Source organism: Carassius auratus, chromosome 12 (assembly GCF_003368295.1).
Source record: "Carassius auratus strain Wakin chromosome 12, ASM336829v1, whole genome shotgun sequence".
Lineage (NCBI taxonomy): Eukaryota > Metazoa > Chordata > Actinopteri > Cypriniformes > Cyprinidae > Carassius > Carassius auratus.
Window position 1 is genome coordinate 11221079 of NC_039254.1, and position 18729 is coordinate 11239807.

The 18729-nt window shown below is 37.1% G+C and overlaps 3 protein-coding genes across 4 annotated transcripts in view; 1 reads left to right on the plus strand and 2 right to left on the minus strand.

Annotated features, from left to right (window-relative positions):
• Positions 1-1379: 1379 nt before the first annotated feature.
• On the minus strand, positions 1380-7121 carry asb3 (ankyrin repeat and SOCS box containing 3). The gene is made up of 9 exons (XM_026276958.1): positions 6517-7121; positions 5521-5679; positions 5306-5418; positions 4806-4938; positions 3835-4012; positions 3448-3654; positions 3097-3366; positions 2796-2929; positions 1380-1636 (listed from the first exon to the last, which is right to left on the minus strand). The coding sequence occupies exons 1-9, from the start codon at positions 6713-6715 to the stop codon at positions 1479-1481; spliced, it is 1551 nt and encodes a 516-aa protein (XP_026132743.1). The 5' UTR covers positions 6716-7121; the 3' UTR covers positions 1380-1478.
• Positions 7122-8700: 1579 nt separating this feature from the next.
• Positions 8701-11372, plus strand: chac2 (ChaC, cation transport regulator homolog 2 (E. coli)). Its single transcript, XM_026276961.1, has 3 exons — positions 8701-9281; positions 9412-9447; positions 10477-11372. The coding sequence occupies exons 1-3, from the start codon at positions 9099-9101 to the stop codon at positions 10849-10851; spliced, it is 594 nt and encodes a 197-aa protein (XP_026132746.1). The 5' UTR covers positions 8701-9098; the 3' UTR covers positions 10852-11372.
• A 258-nt stretch (positions 11373-11630) lies between these two features.
• LOC113111833 (proteasome activator complex subunit 4B-like) overlaps positions 11631-18729 on the minus strand; it is a 29831-nt gene continuing 22732 nt past the window's right edge. For both annotated transcript variants that reach the window (XM_026276960.1, XM_026276959.1), the window contains 11 exons: positions 18572-18724; positions 18364-18468; positions 17190-17281; positions 16964-17095; positions 16568-16862; positions 16299-16427; positions 14907-15062; positions 14660-14816; positions 13417-13550; positions 13163-13301; positions 11631-12923 (listed from right to left, as the gene is read on the minus strand). In XM_026276960.1, coding sequence (XP_026132745.1) covers positions 13167-13301; positions 13417-13550; positions 14660-14816; positions 14907-15062; positions 16299-16427; positions 16568-16862; positions 16964-17095; positions 17190-17281; positions 18364-18468; positions 18572-18724 — 1488 coding nt within the window. In that variant the 3' untranslated portion in view covers positions 11631-12923; positions 13163-13166. The remainder of the gene's footprint in view (positions 12924-13162; positions 13302-13416; positions 13551-14659; positions 14817-14906; positions 15063-16298; positions 16428-16567; positions 16863-16963; positions 17096-17189; positions 17282-18363; positions 18469-18571; positions 18725-18729) is intronic.

Genomic DNA, 18729 nt, shown 5'->3' on the forward strand with positions numbered 1-18729 from the left:
GCATTTCACCATTTTCCAATTTGTCAAGATAGTGAATTGGAAGGTTTTTATTAAATATGAGCCAAAATCATCACAATTAAAAGAACCAAACACTTAAACCACTTCAGTCTGAGTGCACTGAACTTACTTAACAGACAAGTTCCACAATTTGAGTTGAATTACTGAAATAAACTTTTCCATGAAATTCGAATTTGTTGTATATGCATGTTCAGTATTTTCTAGCAACAGATGTACATGAAATTTATATAAAAATTATTTCCTTATTTAAAATGATATACATAATGTATCCAACGAGTAAAAGATTTTTCTCAATGAGGTTTGAATAATCCGAAAATCTATTTTTACTTTCAATACATTTTATAAATATGAAAAAGAATGTGCAAATGTGAAAGAATGAAGGAACGTCAGTCAGTCACTCCTTTGGTGTATTTCAAAAGTCTGATTGCTAATCAAAGGCGAACTGTGGGACCGGAGCTTACCTGCAGCACAAGAAAAGCTTAATGCACATGATTACTGATGCCTTGCCTTTCCAGAGTCTCCCACAGAGAGGTGGCCTGATTGTCTAGAACAAGGCACAGAGTTGCTGAGACACAGCCTCTGGTTTGCTCTGAATCCAAAATATCAGGGAGAGAGCAGAAATGGCTCCCCTCTTTCATCTAATCAGGCTGCTAGGTACTGTGGGTAAGACTGGTGGGCATGCTGTCAGTTATCCGTGTTCTCCCCCTGCTGTTTGCACATGGTATACAGTATTCCAATAGAAATGGCTTGGAAATAAGGGACACCTTGATGTTATATAACACTATTTTTTGTAACACAATAACACAAGCATCAGTTGGTCTTTCCATAATTGATGTTAGAGGTGTTAAAAACAATTTGCCAGGATATGTATAGCAGAAAAAAAAAAAACACTGAGCCTGTGTGAAACACAGCCTGTTCATAACTGTACACCTCTTTTCACAAAGCAGCAAGAGGTTGAGAGCATCACACCGCAGGAATATTTAAATTAACGGTGATCTTCTGAAGGTGTGTTATGTGCATCGCTAAAAGGTAACATAAAATGTTAAATAAATAGCATGACCAAAGGCAGATAGTAGCATCTCTGAATGAGTGTGGCTGCGTTGGCAATTAACATTCGAAGAGAGTATGCGTCTTTGAGGCAGAGTGACCTTGGAGGCAGACAGAGAGGAGAGCCGCTGAGAGAGAGAAGATAACGAGGCAGACCAAAGACACGGAGCAGAGGTGAATTTCAACACCAACTCGGTATGAAGGCCAGCTGTGTAAGAGGGGAACAGAACAGTGAGGATAAATTGGTAGAATTCTCCATTTGTCCTCCCACGTTTTCTAAATATCAAGGTAATGAAAAGAGCCAGAGTCCAGCGTCATTGAGCAGTCATTAAAATTGTATTAACATTATATACAAAATACTGCAGTGGAACAAGTTGAGATAACTTAATTAGCCACACTTGACAGTCAGGCCGCTATGTAAGCAAGCCTGAGACTTCGCTGAACTGAAGGTAGTCCTGAAGCAGTGTGGGGACGGGCAGCTGTTTGATGAAGGACGTCTTAGACAGAGCACTGCTGCCCACCGCTGCCCGCACTGCCAGTCTGCACAGATGGGTGAGGACAGGGACCGATTCTGGATCCAAAGACAAGAGGTTACTGAGCTGTGGCCATTTACCACATCAGATGATACAGCTATGGCATACAGTAAAACAACAGAGCTGTTTTTCAAAAAATCTTTTGTGACAAACAATAGTTTCATTCAGCAGGGACACACTGGATTGATTTAAAGTGACAGTAAAGATTTTCACATTGTTCACAAAAAATTCAGATTTTAAAGGATGTTCTTTTTTTACTGGTAAAAAAAATTATAATGGTTTCACAGGCATAAATGACGTTAAAATACGAAATTAAAAGATACCACAATTGGTATCACAGTGCGTGTGTATGTGTATATATACATACACACAAACATTTTTAATCAGACATCTATTTTATATAGATTAAATAGTTAAAATAAATTACGAATGATATTTTATACACTATAAAAATAAATTGCATTAAACGGCAACATTTACCAACAGATATACGTGACAAAACATTTTAATACATAAACTTTTTTTTTTTTTTTGGCTGAGTGGCTAATCTGTGGGTTTTAAATTTCTTTGTTGAAACAATTTGATTCCAAAAAAAATAAACTGAGCTTATCGACTATAATGCAGAAACTCTTTATGGAAAGTTAATGGACAAATAAAAAGTATAATAAAATCATTCACCATGTTTCTCTTAAGGAAACTTAATGGACATAAAAAAAAGTGTAATATAATCACTCACTAAGTTTCTTAAAGGGATAATTCACCCATTTTTTTTTTTTTTTATCATTTACTCACCCTCATGTTGTTCCAAACCTGTAGGAGTTTGATATTTTAAAGAATGCTGGTAATCAATTGACGGTCCACTTTGACTTCCATAGTAGGGAAAGAAATACTACTAAAGTCAGTGGAGACCAACAACTGTGTGGCTCTTCAAAACTCTTCAAAATATCTTTTTTTTTGTGTTAAACATAAGAAAGAGACTTGAGGGAGATTAAATGGCTACATTTTCATTTTTAGATGAACAATTCATTTAATTTCATATCACCAACAAAATAACTGTGAATATACTGTAAATATTTGATATATGCAACATTCTGATGGCTATATATGTATGTATATATATATATATATAGCCTAAACAATGTCATGAAACCCACACATACACATACGTCAATATGATTTAAAGTGTACAGGTCATACCGAAATGCTTCTGTGGCGTCCAGGAGCCATCTGCTCTACGGTGAGAGAGAATCTGAAGCATTGAGGAGGGCAGAGTCTTCCAATTAATGAACTCCAGAAAGAAATTAAGCACGCTGTTCTCAGCTTCTTCAAGCCTGCACCCAATTAGAGCATAACAGGCAGAAGAGAAGAGCTTAACACAGTGCGTTTTAACTCTGACGCTAATAAATCACAGGCATTTTTTAAAATGCACGCATGGTGAATCCACTCTTGATTAAAATAAAAAAACTGTGTGGCACAACAACCGCAATGTGTTGCTTACATTTTGTCCTGGAGGAGCAGCATGGGGTCCATTCCTGCTCTGAGCAGCAGGGGGAGCCAGAAAGAGGCACTCTGCATCTCACCGATGGCTCTGTGGGCCAGTTCTTCCAGTCGGTCACCCTGAGGAAGGCCAGCGTGCTCTAAGATCAAGGGAAGGTGCTCTGGTACGTGGCCTTGTAACGCAAAAGCATAGATGCCCAAGCTCACATGGGCCCCTGCTGCCAAGAGCATCAGAGTGATTTCACGAATCTGGTGACGCTCGCTGTTCAAACTGAGAGACAAACAGGACAAAATCCGTCATGCTGACCAACTGATTGTGTTTAAAATAAAAAGCAGGACATCTTTGTCATACTTCCAAGAGTTGCACCACAGAGCCATGTCCAAAGGGCAGCTGTAGCCAAACTGTCGACAGTTTTGGGCGTCTGGACTGTAGCCCTTCTTTAGCAAGGCCCGCAGGCTGTCCGCTTGTCCGCTAAGAACTGCCAAATAAACTGGACTGACCTTTCCCTCGCCCCGGTCACATTCTCGCTTCGTTACCGGGATCAGCTTCTCTAAGATACTACAGAGAACGTCAAGAGATGAGCAGCTAGATTAATGCAGTTGAACAAAATTGTATTTCATAAAGGCCAAAGTTACACTCTCAACATCTTTATTTAAAAAGCACTAAAGGTTAGCTTTCAAACGTGTTTATCATTATACTAAGTAACTGTCGCATACGTCATTGACCGAGCTGCCATACCTAAGACGGCTGAACTGGGCCGCAGCATGGATGGGTAGCTGCCAGCAGTCCTCATTGCAGTACAGGTTGGGGTCAGCTCCATGGGCCAGTAAAAGCTCCACACACCGTACATGGCCCTCCTGCGCGGCAATGAGCAGCGGCGTGGCCAGATCGTTTGCCTGGCAGTTCACATTCGCCCCTGTGGCAAAGACAAGCTGTGCTTAGGCAACCAGACTTATACACGACTGCAGTGTGGCTTCTGTTTGCTTCATTTGATAAGCAATTACACATATTAGGTCAATGACAAAAAAATGCCCACCATAAATCAAAATAAGCTTTTAAAAATGTGCCATGTTTTTAGAAATGTCTTCATTTTAGTTTCATATGACTTTAATTAATTGTTTATTTTCAAGCTCAATTTTATTATAAAAATTTAACATCAAGTAAAAAATAAAAACAACTTACACATTTTAATCATTAATAGAAAGTTTGAATGAACGGCATTAATTTGACATCTAAATGACTTTATTTTCACCTTTGATCAATTTAAAAGTCTTTCTGAACAAAAGTATTTAACTAAAAATACTTTATTATACAATTTCTTTTTGGAATAACACTACAAGACATTTTACAACCTAAACTAACCTTGGATGTTAATTAAAAATATCAATTATCTGTTCTTTTCAGACCTGGAAAAAGAATCACAAGGGTGGGCAAGGGATTTTACAATATAACTGTATTCAAGTTTCAAGTTTCTGTATGTATGAACTGCATTTTTTTGTAAATTAACAGATCTGAACAAAACTGAGCAGCATGTCACTGACCCTAACATCAAACTCTTTATCTGCCTCTGAAGAATGTGTCGCTGTAAATAGCAGTGTGGTGTTGCAAGACTTAACATTGATCAAAGCACATGTAATGTACAAAAAGGGAAGCATGTGACTGGCCAGATGCAGCACGTACAGGGTTAATCATTAACAAAATGTTCTCACCGACACTTGCAACGATCTCTAAGCATTGGTGATGTCCATATTGTGCAGCAACAAATAATGGTGTGATCCCATAGTCATCAACGGCCTCCAGAGAGCACACGCTCACCAAGTACCTCACAATCTCTGTATGGCCCTGGAAATGGTTTTACATATATTTATTTCATCACTCTTTTGATGGAAGACTTTGATAACTGCCTTAGATGTAGCATTTAAAGTCTTGATTAAATTCAAATAAGCAAAATGGCCTTGGGCTTTCATTATTTGAAGCTTAATTAAACATTTAAAAGCATTTATTGAAAGAGGTATACATTTTAAAGAAGTAATCATGTGATTGTTGTTACATTATTTTCCTGATAACAACTAGCTGATAAGCATTTATATTTAAAAGTGAGTAAGAAGAGCTGTAGAACATTTTAAGGCATGCGAATCTAGTAATTGTGCAATTATTGATGTTTCCAAAACATCAATCTTAAATCAGAGTTATAGATTAAAGCTACAACCTTGTAAACAGCTTGATGGAGACAAGACCAGCCTGAGACAGAGTAAGTCCCATTGACGTCTGCCCCATTTTCCACCAGTAGCTCCACCACATCTTTGTGCCCACTATCTACAGCTAGAAACAAAAAAATGAGAAAATATATAAGATACAAAAAAGAGGAAAAATACACATGGTTAACATGATATGAGATTGTGATCCTAGGTACTTTGAGTTTACCTGCAAAGAGGGGACAGGAGAGTTCATTGGTTGTCCTGTTAATATCTGCACCACCCTTGATAAGCCACTTCACTGCCCGGAGATGTCCATTCCTCGCGGCAAAATAAAGAGGAGTCTCTGAATTATGAGTCAAAGTGTTGACGTAGTCTTCGCAATTGACTGAAGTGAACAGGGACATACAACTAATGAATTGCACATTAGAGAAAAACATACAGTCATGTAGTGCATCTTAAACAGTTTTATTAAACATACTAGAGTGTCAAAAGAGGTCTGCTTATTGGTCTTACATGTAAGCTTTAATAATTTACCCCCAAATTATATTATGTCATCATTTATTTACCCTCTTTTGATTAAAAACAGTATTGATATTATTTATCTGACTGTTTTTGTCTCTTCTGCAATGAAAGACATTTTTTGTCATTATTTTAAACATTTCTCTGTTGCTTTTTTATTTTAATTACAGTTTTAGTTATTTTAGTAGCCTACTTCAAATGAAATTAGGCAAAAATTAGAAATGCTGCACTGGCAACGAGATGAAATCAAATTAGCTTAAGTTTTTATTATATTTCAGCTAATCTTTAATTTAATCTATAATAGAAGTTTCAGAGTTGTTTTTAAAAAGTTTTGGTTTAAAACTTCACTCGTCGGTCCCAAGACTTCACTTTGTTACACGCAAAACTGTACTAAGATATGATAAATGGTGCACAAGTGGTAAAGATGAACCTTATTGCACAATTATGTCTGTCACTGAGATTGATGGCCCCAGTCTCCATTCATTATAATTAAATGAGCAATGGAAAAAGAGCAGCGTGAACGTTTTACCAAGTCTTTCCTTTTGTGCTTTATTGAAAGTCGCTCAGGTATGGAAGGACATGAGGTTAAGTAAAAGCCAGAATGTGCATTTCTATGTGAACTGTTCGTTCCTTGTCTAAACGGGTCACTCTCTGTGATGTTCCACGCATTCAAAGCAGCTAAACCCCCGTCCGAAGTAGTTACCGGCTGCAGGGAGGAGAAGCCGCACACACTCCGCGGATCCAGCTGCCGCAGCCTCATGCAGGGCGTTCCAGCCCCGGTTATCTTTCACATCCACCGCGAAGCCTCTCTGGATGAGCCTCTGCACCCGTCGAACCTTCCCCTCCCGGGCTGCCACCGCGACGGCTGAGCAGGTGTCTCCATAGCACTCCGTGAAGTCCATCTGATTATTATCCGTTTAAAAAACACAGCACTATCCCTCAAACATAACTGAAAGAGTTCGTGTTCTCTCAGTATTTACACACAGCGGCTCAGACTGAGAGCAAGCTGGCAGGTCCAGGTCTTATATTATACCTTACACTTAAGTGCTAAGTTACAGGTTAAACCTCTATAATTCACAACCAGGCCAAGTTCACACCAGTTAGACCAATAATTCTGATAAACTGGCCCGATAACAGTGTTTTGGTTGCAGAATAAGTTAACGGCTGTGCCACTTTTAGTGTAACGTTACTAGTCAAGTAATCTAGTTCGACTTTCCCACTTTGAATCTTTAATATGTCCACAAGACAACAAAAACAAAAAACACATCGCGGTCCTAAAACATCTGTACACAAATGATAAAGTGACGACTGAAGCTGTGTCCAAATTCAGGGTCTGCATCCTCCTTAGGATCCTTCCTACCCGGTTGAAGGAGGATGGGTCCTCCGACGACCGCAAAAACCGGAAGTCGGTGTTTGTGAATTTGGACAGCCTACCCTTCTTTCAGTTCCCTCCCTTAACCGTTGCTCATATCCTGTCGCCTAGCAACCGTGACAGCGCCAAGCAAGAAGCGGGTGAAGAGCTCATCGTTCTCTCCCCGGAGCTTTATAAACACTTCTGTCTGCTCTTTCGTCCTTAGAAGCGTTAAAACAGCTTCAATCACTAACAAATAAGCTGTGTGTAAGGAGATATTCACACAGGCAGTAAGGAAGAAGCTAGTTTACGAAAGTAAACGTTTTTTTTTTTTACATATACACGTACACATGTAAAAAAAAAAAAATGCTTAATGCTAAAACAAAATGCCTAACTAGAAAACCACTGAAAATATATCTTTTTGAAAAGCCAGTTTTTAAAAAACATCGAAAATAATACTCCTCCCCCACTCCGCTACCGCTCGCTTCGTCCTGCCGAAAAGAATTATGGGATAGGTAGGACGCGAAAGGATCCATCACACCCATCCTTCGAATTCGGGGAAAAGGAGGACGCATTTGTGGGCCGCATTTGAAGGATCCTACGAATTTGGACAGCCTTCGTCGCGGCGCTGTGACGTAACATCCTTCAAATGCGTCCTCCGAAGGATGTAGACCCTGAATTTGGACACAGCCTGAATTATTCCATTAGTTTTAGGAAAATATAAATGTGTGGGTATTTCCGGCGCTGCTGTTTTCTGATTGGCTGATTCAGAGCTCCGGCTACAACACATATATGTAATGTTTCGTTCCGTCCATAAAAAAATACGAGGAAATGCAAATTAAAATAACAACATCATCATAAAAACAAGTCCAGTGTTTTGTTTGACATAATTTCAGGCGAACCATCCGCTAGACGGAAACCATCTCATCATAAAGAGATATTATTCAATATCTAACAGTATCTAACGTTAGTCGTTTTTGTTCAGGATTTTTTTGTTTCAGATCTTTAATTAGATGTAATTACATAATGCAAAAAAATATACGTGTAATGTTTGTGACATACATCAAAATACGTGTGTGTGTGTGTGTGTATGTATGTATGTATATATATATATATATATATATATATATATATATATATATATATATATATATAATATATATATATAATATATATATATATATATATATATATATATATATATATATATATATATATATATTTATTTATATATATATATATATATATATATAATATATATATATATATATATATATAATATATATATATATATATATATATATATATATATATATATATATATAATATATATATAATTTTTTTACATGTTATTTACGATTCTATTTATGATCAGCTCTACAGATGTAACTTCCTTTACATAAAAACGATTCTACACATAGGTTTCATCAGAATGCCTATAACTGCAAATATCCTGTAAATTATTACAGTAATGTATTAATATAATAGTGGATATTCTGGTTACCATGGTAGATTTATTTATTTATTATTTTGTAGGGGTTTATTTTTAAAGCCGGTGACCTGACTTTTATTTTGAAAAATAATACCTACTAGCAACGTTGCCCTGTTCTTACATTCAACTAATGCCGTACGGTTTTTAACGATGATATTTATTTACTTTTTAGCGAAAGATTATATATAAACACTAATGCGCAGTGTGTTTGGCAGCTTGTAAATCAAAATGCACCGGATGTGAGACTTGATGCCAGATATTTTCGGCCAGATCTGTATCTGCCCTTGGCAAGTACGTTACCTACGTTAACGTAATGACTTTCTTTTGTACTCTTTAGAATACTAATTGTTGTTTTGAGTCCACACCTATGCCAACGGTGTAAACATACCTAACCAAACTCGTCAGCGGTGCACGAGCCCTAAACAAACCCGTCCATAGATGTATGAGTGGAGTATGTGTTCAGGCACACCGTGAGCAGTCAGCAGGAAGCATGTGGGTCTTTGGTTACGGATCTTTGATTTGGAAAGTTGACTTTCCATTCGAGGAGAAACGAGTGGGTTTCGTCAAAGGTTTCAGTCGCAGATTCTGGCAGGGAAGTACGGATCATCGCGGTATGCCTGGAAAGGTATGAACACAATTATTGGACCCAAGAGTTTCTGAACAGCAGGTGCCCAGTCATAGTGACCTTTCAGCATGACAGAGCACTACAGGACGATTAACACTTGTAACGTTACTTCTTACTGATTGTGTTTCAGCCTGGGCGAGTGGTGACATTAATAGAGGACCCTGAGGTAATGACTGTCAAATTTTTAAATACTGCTCCATTTATACAATTCAAACCAATACAAAGCCGATATATGGCACATTACATTCCGCGAATTCGCTACACTTTGTTTTCGGTTCAGTGCCTTACTTTATATAATATTTTATGATGAACTATTATCTAGTTAAAAGGAATACTACATTTATAATAATCTAGAATAACATGAATATAAATTGTCATTATAAAATGTATTAAAAGTAATATTTTATATTAAAAGTTGCATTTAAAAAATATTTAAAATAAACTGTTAATTATATAACCGAACATTGAATGAAATGTAGTGTTTTAAACATCTTATTTCTGTATCCCACCTTAAAATGATGATTTATTTTTATAGTGTCAGTCAGTATATATATATTTTTCTAATTCTAATTTTTTTTATATATATATATATATATATATATATATATATATATATATATATATATATATATATATATATATATATATATATTATGTAACGTAATTAACCTTGCATGGAATGTTAAATACGAGTTTTGAACAAAAATGATTTTATCCAGCTTAATAATGGAGATGTAATATAGAGTGTCTATTTATTTTTATTCCGCTTAAAAAAAAAAAAAATCATAAATTTTTTAATAAACTATTATTAACAACCATAATTAACCTAGCATGACATTTAGCAAATGTCTGTATATCCCACCTTAAATGGTGAATACACCATATTATACTTTTAATTCACTTTAATATTTTTTGTACTTTAAATATTTATATATATTTTTAGTTTATTTAATGGTTTTTAAAAAAAGTTTCAGACCCCCTTTTTTTTTTTTACAATAACGGAAAGTGCCATATTTTTGATAAATTTGTGATACATCATTTAATGATAGTATATGAGATTTACATACATTTCATGCATTAAAATTAGACTTTTTTTTTTTTTAAGTCTTATGCTACATGCAAATAAGAGTATCCAAACAAAAGTGAATAATCCAACAGATTTATTTCTGTTCGTTCACTCTCTATTTGCTTGTAGGGCTGTGTCTGGGGCGTTGCTTATAAATTGCCGTCAGGAAGAGAAAAAGAAGTGAAGGAGTATCTGGACTACAGAGAGAAAGGCGGCTATGGGGTGATCACAGTTACATTTCATCCCAAAGATGAAGAACACCAACCGATGCAGGACACGTTGCTCTACATCGGGTCCTGTGACAACCCAAATTACCTTGGCCCAGCACCTTTGGAGACAATTGCTCAGCAGATTGTGAAGTCTGTAGGCCCCAGTGGCAAGAATACAGATTACCTGTTTGAGCTGGCCGAAGCCCTCAGGCAGCTAATACCTGAAGACTTAGACGATCACCTGTTCTCCTTGGAGCGCCTTGTGAAGGAGATGCAGAAGCAGGAGATGGAGTGATCTGCTATCATCTGCTTTGTCCTTAATCTTCTGAAACACTCAGGAACTGAGTCCATTTTTTGTTCCTCATTTAGATATGATATCCAATGCATGCTCTACTGAATCTGCACTTGATTTTAAGATGTGACATTTAACATCATTTGTCTCGCTTTGAAACTTGAGATATGAATCAAGAACTTAAAGGAATATCAGTATATTGCACTTAATGTACGTTTTTACGTCCATGAAAAATGTAATTGAATGGATAATTTATTTTTCAGAGGCTGGTTCATTTTACTCCGGATACTTGAATATGTAACAAAGCCATTTCCAATGTATTTTTAAAGTTCCTTGCCATCCTAATCTTCAAATAAGCCACAGTAAAGTGAATCTCATGAACATAAACACAAATTAAACATGTTCTTCAAAGCTTTTTCTGATTGTTAAACATTTAATGACAATTAACAGTTTCACTTCCAACCAAATTCACACTAACATTGTACTTAATAAAATACTATATTGTACTTTAATGTTGTCTTTTTTTAAAATCTATTGATCGATATATCTATCTATCTATCTACCCAAGCAAGATCTATTTTTATTCATAATTGATCAGTTATTGTTTTTAAAACAATGCCAGAACTGTTACAGCTCCATTCTAGCACAAGTCTATTGTACTGACATTATTTTGTGTACAAGATCACCACTGTTACTAGCTAATAATGATGACTTAATCATGGTGGCATATTTATTATGAGACCCAGATAATAATAATAATAATAATAATAAATGCAACATTGTGGGGGAAAAAACAGAGGCCTTGTGTTTTTATTTGTTAAGAACAATACATTTATTGGCCTTCAGAATAAAACGGAGCAAACATCTAAAAAAATAGAGAAAAATCACTGCAGTTTTGGCACTAAGCTAAATAATGTTTCTGTTATGTACACTTCCAAATTTGAAACCGAGCTAACCATAGTAGAACCTGAAGCCCTTCCTGGCACTGTGTGTGATTCAGACAACAATCTAAAGTATTTCTGTACTGAGGCTGGAGAACAGAGTGACGAAAAAAAAAACACATTCCTGGATTCTGGTCACATGCCAGTAAGAAATTGCTCAAAACACGATCAAACTACAAACATGCGCACTCAAACAAACATGCACATGTATCCCGCCGCCTTCCACAAACTCCCCTACTGAATCCAGCCTGGCCGCTCTCATTAGAAGACGTGTCAGTCATTTATGCATAGATAAATGCATACATATACATACAAACACATAGGACATAAAACAAAACCCTGTTATGGTGACATGTGAGCAGAGAGCTACAGGACAATGACACACCCCCCACAATAACGTCACAGTACTCAGACTTGCGTCTTCATGTGATGATAAATAACGAGGGCTCAGCCCAAATATATTTTTCATCAAGTTACCGATGCATCGAGAAACCATCGCCAACAGATTACTGTGGAGGTTTAGCTTGAAGAGACACTTAACCAAGAATCACATGCTGCTAGATGTAAAATGTAGACTGAAAATGCTAAAACATGAAAAATCTCCCAGTTAAGTGGTTTCAAATTCTAAATGTATCTGGTTCAGTCGTCGGACAACCTTCACATGCTCAGATCAATGAGAACCTCGCCAGAGAGCATCATGAGGGCTTTGGAGTTGGATTTATGGGGCGATCCATAGGCATTCTGTCCTTCGTCACACACTTCATGTCAACTCACAGGATAATAGAGGAAAAAAAATCTGTACAATAATATTACAGGCCGTACATTTCTGCACTGGTAAACCTTAAATATTAAGTATAGTTGAAATGCAAAAATATGGGCTAGATATATACATAAAAATGTCTAGGTCACTAAATCACTCATCTCGTGTCTCCTTCATGCCTATACTTGCCTCCTGCCCTCCTCTCATTGTGTGCTCGCGGTTTAGTGGGCTCAGCTTCGAGAGGTTCTACTGTAGATGCTGAGATCCTGAGCAGTGTCCTCCCATCTCACCCTCATAAATGCATAAGATATTTTATTTGAATAATAATAAAAAAAACTAAACTAAACTAAAACCTGCAGCAACTTTGTCTCAACCTGAAAAGAAAGGGATAAAGATCACGATCATGCATTTAAGCAGTGTTTATAGACTAAACAGATTTTCAAAATCAGCTGTTTGGACTGACGGCACCCATTCACTACATGTAATGCTAAACTTCTCGAAATGTGTTTTGATGAAAAAAAAAAACCCCGTTTAGATTTTGAGTATGTTCAGCAAATTGTCATTTTTAGGATGAGCTGTAAACAAGCTTTAAACAAGTGTCTTTGTAACGTACCCGTCTATGCATAGTAGCAGGGTGACACGAGGAGGTCTGTGAGCACCACGAGCTGGTCGTCCGTGAACTGCTGCTTGTGCTCCAGCCAGTTGTCGTGATGAGTACGGCGGAAATTAGACAGAGTCTTTTTCACGGTCATCTAAATCAGGCAGAGAGAGGCTTGTATTGATTTTTGTTAGATTTAATGGGCCCTAAGAGCGCAGAGCACAAGAGGGAGACAGAAAGCAATTGTGTTTGTGATGTGACCGGTGTACCTCAATAGGCTGCGTGTCATTGAGGTGTGCGCTGAGGTCCATGAGGAGCTGAGGCATCCAGGTTGGGACATCATAGGGGCTGGATAAGATGCAAGCACTGAGTCCCAGCACTCCGGCGTGACGCCGCACCAGATCTGAGGACAGACAAACATGGGTTCATTACAGCAAAATTATTCTGTTCTTTTTTTCAATAAAAGAATCTGAATATCCCTTAAAAAAATTTTTATACAGATTTAGTTTATTTTTGTGTACTTATTTAACATTTTATTTTAGTAAAATCTTATTTACTAGTAAATAATATAAATACAAGTATTTAAAACAAGATAAACAGGATTCTTGAGACATTTTTTTTTAAATAGTATAAAAAGAAAAAATATATTGATGAAAATGTAAGTTTTTTTTATTCACAGGGATATTCAGGTACTTAAAATAATAAAAAAAGAGGAATCAGATTTATCTTGTTTTAAGGTTTATTTTGATTGACTAAAAAACAAAATGATTTCAAAAACAGTGTATAGTTTATTTTTATCTGAATATCCCTATAAAATGTAAAAAACTGATTTAGTTTATTTTTGTGTACTTATTTTAAATTCAATTTTAAATAAATATAATATAAATAATACATTTTTAAAAAGTTAAATATGATTCTTAAGGCATTTTTTCTTTTAAAAGAATATACAAATAAAATGAGAAAAATGATATTAAAAAATTCTAGATTGTTTTCTATTACACAGGGATATTTAGATACTTCTGAAAAAAAAAATGTTTTAGGGATATTTAGAAGATTTACTAGAAAACTAATTTACTAGTTAATCATTTTCTATTTTTTTTCTTAAAATAATTTTGTTTTCCAGTAAAATTTATAAATATCTTTAAAACAAGATAAATTCACCAGAGCAGCCTAAAAATACAAATAAACCACTTGTAATTTATCTTGAACATAATTGCATTTGGCCTGAGTTTTGCTTATCAAGTGAATGTATCATGTCTTAAGTATATTTTTTAAATTTTTATTCAAAATAGAAAATATGCACATATATAAAACAATACAGCTATTTTTATTATTTTGTTTACAGGCATTTCATGCCTTTTTGTGGCAGAATAATTGGACAGAGGGAATGTGATTTGACTCCAGACTTAAATGACTTTGGTTCTTAAATTTGGCAGGCATTCAATGTTAGTACTATGCCATGGCTCTGATTCAAACAGCACATCACTGCATGTGATTAAAGCGTGATCATACCGACTGAAGGAATAGTGTCCACCACAGAGCCTCTCTTCCTCTTTTTGGGTAATCTGGTTTTGCATAGAGCCTCAAAGTGAGTCTGCATGGAGGCATCCATTGCCAAGAAGTTACACTGAAGGAAGCCGCTGAGAGTGGTGGCAGCCATCTCTCTCACCTAAGGCACAGAGATAAAGGTTTAATGAACAAAGCTGCATAAAAGTGAATAAGTGATGATGCCAGGATGCTAGTGTGGCCCGAAAGCTACCTCCAGCTGCTCATCCTCCAGCAGCCTGATGACCAGTGCTCTCACGTCCTGAACAGCCTGCTCATTGCTCAGTATGGTGAACAGATTATAGAACACCATTATCTGGAGGTATGTTAGCACTGAGAACCGTGCATGCCAAGAGCTGCTGCCAGCAATCTGAAAAAATAAGAATCTTATGATTGCACAGCAAATATAGCACTCACTAGAACTGGGTAACAACGGTAAAAAAAAAAAGAAATTGACATGTTAAGCATGTGGGATACTAGTGTATGCAATACTAAACATTAGGGGTGTAATTATTCATTGATATGGATCGATATAATGTATCAATGGCACATTTAAAATATCAATAGTTGTAAATAATATCCATCTATGCATCACTGCTAATGCATGCATTCTCACTCAAACTCACGTATCGGGCCTCGAGATACGGACTGCCTGAGCGCTGTGTGAAAAGTTTTCAGCGCACACATCTGAAGCGCTCGCACGCACACAGACAGACAGCCGCGTCTAGACCGCACGAATACTAAATTGAGCTATCTTCCGCTTTTTTGTGCATGGATGAATAAATACAGACAAAATTACATCAAAATGTGCATTTTGGTGAATATCCTAGTAAACACTGTTGGTTAGGCATATGTCTTAACGTAAACAGTTGAGAAAGAAAAGATGTGTACCAGTATATAAAATCTGTGCTTCGTTCTTAAAGTGAAAGCAAACTAATAATAAATCTAATGCTGTCAATGAAAAATACAAGTGCTCACTGCTCCTGACTAGATAACCATTGTAACATCAAAAATTATTAATCTATATTTAATTTATTCAGTGAAGACTGTGCAGTTATTTTACATTTGATTAGCCTATTACATTTCTGTTGTGTACTTGAAAATTTATTTTAGATTGAGCTGAAAAACCAGAAGCACGGTTTATTGAACTTGTGTCTTTGTTGTACTGTATTTATTTTCTGTTATTGCTTGTAATTTGATTATCATTTTGATTATTTATTACTATTTAGATTTTATTTAAATTAGCTTTTATTTTGTATTTTCGTTTCGTTTTAGTTATGTACTTTTGTCATTTTATTAGTTGTTTTAATGTTTCTATCTAGCTTTAATTTCTTTTTTCTTCAGTTTTAGTTTCAGTCATTTGAATACCTTAATAGAAATTATTTCAGGTAGTTAATAAAGGTAATACATTTCTAATATTTCTCATTTTCATTAATTAAAATTTTATTTCAGCTTTATTTCAATTACCTGCAACTGTTTTTAATAGTTTTAGTTTCTTTTAGCAACAATGCTTTTAAATAAAAAAATTAAATAGTTAAGGCTAAATTCAGCTCTTAAACTGCTGTCCTGATATGCGGGGTCGTGTCTAGCGTGTCTGAGGCCTTACCTCATGTAGCACATTCAGTACCATAGGGATCTGCTCCGGATAGAGGAGACCCTGAGACATGAGGGACAGGCAAGTCTTTGCGTCCCTCTTCAACTCATCATAGCTGTCGTCGTTTTCTACAGGAGCGATCTACAGATGGAGAGAAACAGGCACTGAGTGGAAGTCAGCAATCCACTTAAGAGCACTCCGAACAAATGTATAAAGAATGAGATACAAAGAACATACGCTAAGATAGAGAGAGAGATAGAGAGAGAGAAAGCAAGCAAGACCTTAAAGAGCAGGGGCAGCAGCTGTAGTTGCTGAGGTACTGCAGTAGAGAAGGAGCGCCCCGCACTGGCCATCAACCACTTCAGAACAGTTTTGAGGAGTCTGATGGCCTGGGTCCTCTCATCCTGCTCCCCCTCTCCGTTCTCCTCCACCACGTGGTTCTGGATCTCCTCGTCTCCCTCAATCAGGGGCTTCAGCTGAGACAAGATCCTTTCGGTAAACTCAGCAATGTGTGGTGACTTAGTAGGCTGAGTGTAAGGCAGGGTAACGTCAATCATGAAAATGTACGTCAGCACACTGCAAGAGAAGACATGACAAGACTGAAAAACATGACAAGAGAGAACTGCTGGTGTATTTTTAGACTACAGAGACCGCTTTGACCCCGACTGCACACTCACCTGCCAATGCGCTCTCTTACATTCTTATAAACCTGAGTGAGTTTGGGCTCCAGATATCTCAGCAATCTGTGTAGCAGCTCTGGGACCCTCCACTCCTGCTGTGCCAGACCCCCCTGCAGCACGTACAGGTGGCTACAGAGATAGAAAGAAATGATTGATCTCTCAGATATCAAATATGCACCCAAGTCTTCAATTTCCAATGAAGTAACACACAAAATACACTCACCAGGCATCTACGAACGATCCACCTTCCCCGCTGAGAGGACACTCCATCAGCATCTCGAGAAGCCAGTGGAGCTTTCGTGGATCTCGGCTCTCCTGAAAATATCAATGATTTTCCAACCATTACTGCTGTATTTAGTGACACATGAAGATGAACAAAGGTCTTACAGGTTTGGAACAGCATGAGGGTAAGTAATCGATGAAAGAATTTCTTTAAATATTAAAGCTGAAGTAGCGTTTATATTCAGATTATTTTAGATTGCTTTGGGGGTACCGCAGCGGAGTAACCCAGTACCGTTGTGATTCGTCATAGACATAAACAGAGAGAAGTAGTTCCGGCTACAATGTTCTTCCGCAAGACGCAAGCAGTTCTGTTTATTAACTGCTAGAGCATCAAAAGTTACCAACTGCAGCTTTAATTTGGGTATTTTAAATAATATAATATAATATAATATACACACATGTACTTATTTAAAGTCAATTTATAATGTCTTCATGACCATTTAATGTTATTGCAAGTAGGGCTGCACAATGTATTGTTTAAGCATCGATATCGCGATGTACAAATCCACGATAATCACATTGCAGGATGTGCGATGTAGGCTGTCGTAGTTGATCCGTTATTCATTAACTGTATGGGCCAAAGAGGCCGGCGACACACTAGATGCGTGGCGCAAGCGTCTCAGCTGCGTGGCGTGTCCGTTTTTAATTCGGCTCCCATGTTAACAGGTTAGAGCTTGGAGACTGCCTGCGTGTCTCAGGGGCGGCTCAAGCCACGCGGAAAACACGTGCATGCTAGAAACAGAGCCGACACCTATTTATATTGCACCTGTTACCGGCCTGAGAGAGAGAACGCGCGCGCAAAGCGAGCCCCGGCCGCACGCTCAATGTCTTCAAACAACACGAGCGCTGTCTTGCTCTCTCTCCCTCGCGCATGTTAATCAATTGACACGATGGTGTCGATGTTTAAATCATTTAAAATGAGAATGAAAGTGTGCTCACCCCATTTTAGTTTGTAAGAAAAAAAATTGATTTCATATCGCAATATATATCGCAGAAAAATAAAATATCGCAATGTAAATTTTTCCCAATATCGTGCAGCCCTAATTGCAAGTAGAGATTCAGGCAGTGGATTACGTAGCATATAATTTAACAGAGTAAGGATCTATAACACATACACATGCAGTTGCCACACAGGTACCCCAGTCAGCATAGGTCTCGACAGTAATATTGGACAGTGCTGTGCGCATCAAAGGAATCAGGAATTTCCATAATGCCTCCACCTGTGTGAAAGAAAGAGGGGCTTCAGACATCAATGTGGTTAATCACAATTAAAAACATCTTAGCGGCGTCCTAATTTTAAGTGTGTCCCTCGTGCTTGCTCACCTTGCTAAAGCTCCAGTGCTTGCTGCCTCTAACCAGTCCTGCAATGATCTCAGCCACACAGCGCTGGGTGCTCTCGTGAGAGTCATTTGCCAGCCGCTCCATATGAGGCTTTAGAACGGGCAGGAAGGCATCACTGTAGTTCCGGAAGAGTCCCTGTG

Coding starts and splice junctions, on each gene's coding strand:
- asb3 (XM_026276958.1), bottom strand. CDS start 6,715: ATGGACTTCACGGAGTGCTATGGAGACACCTGCTCAGCCGTCGCGGTG. Junction 3,367..3,447: donor CTGTGGTGCAACTCTTGGAA/GTATGACAAAGA, acceptor TTTGTCTCTCAG/TTTGAACAGCGAGCGTCACC. Junction 2,930..3,096: donor CTGCTCCTCCAGGACAAAAT/GTAAGCAACACA, acceptor AATTGGGTGCAG/GCTTGAAGAAGCTGAGAACA.
- chac2 (XM_026276961.1), top strand. CDS start 9,099: ATGAGTGGAGTATGTGTTCAGGCACACCGTGAGCAGTCAGCAGGAAGC. Junction 9,282..9,411: donor ATCGCGGTATGCCTGGAAAG/GTATGAACACAA, acceptor ATTGTGTTTCAG/CCTGGGCGAGTGGTGACATT. Junction 9,448..10,476: donor CATTAATAGAGGACCCTGAG/GTAATGACTGTC, acceptor ATTTGCTTGTAG/GGCTGTGTCTGGGGCGTTGC.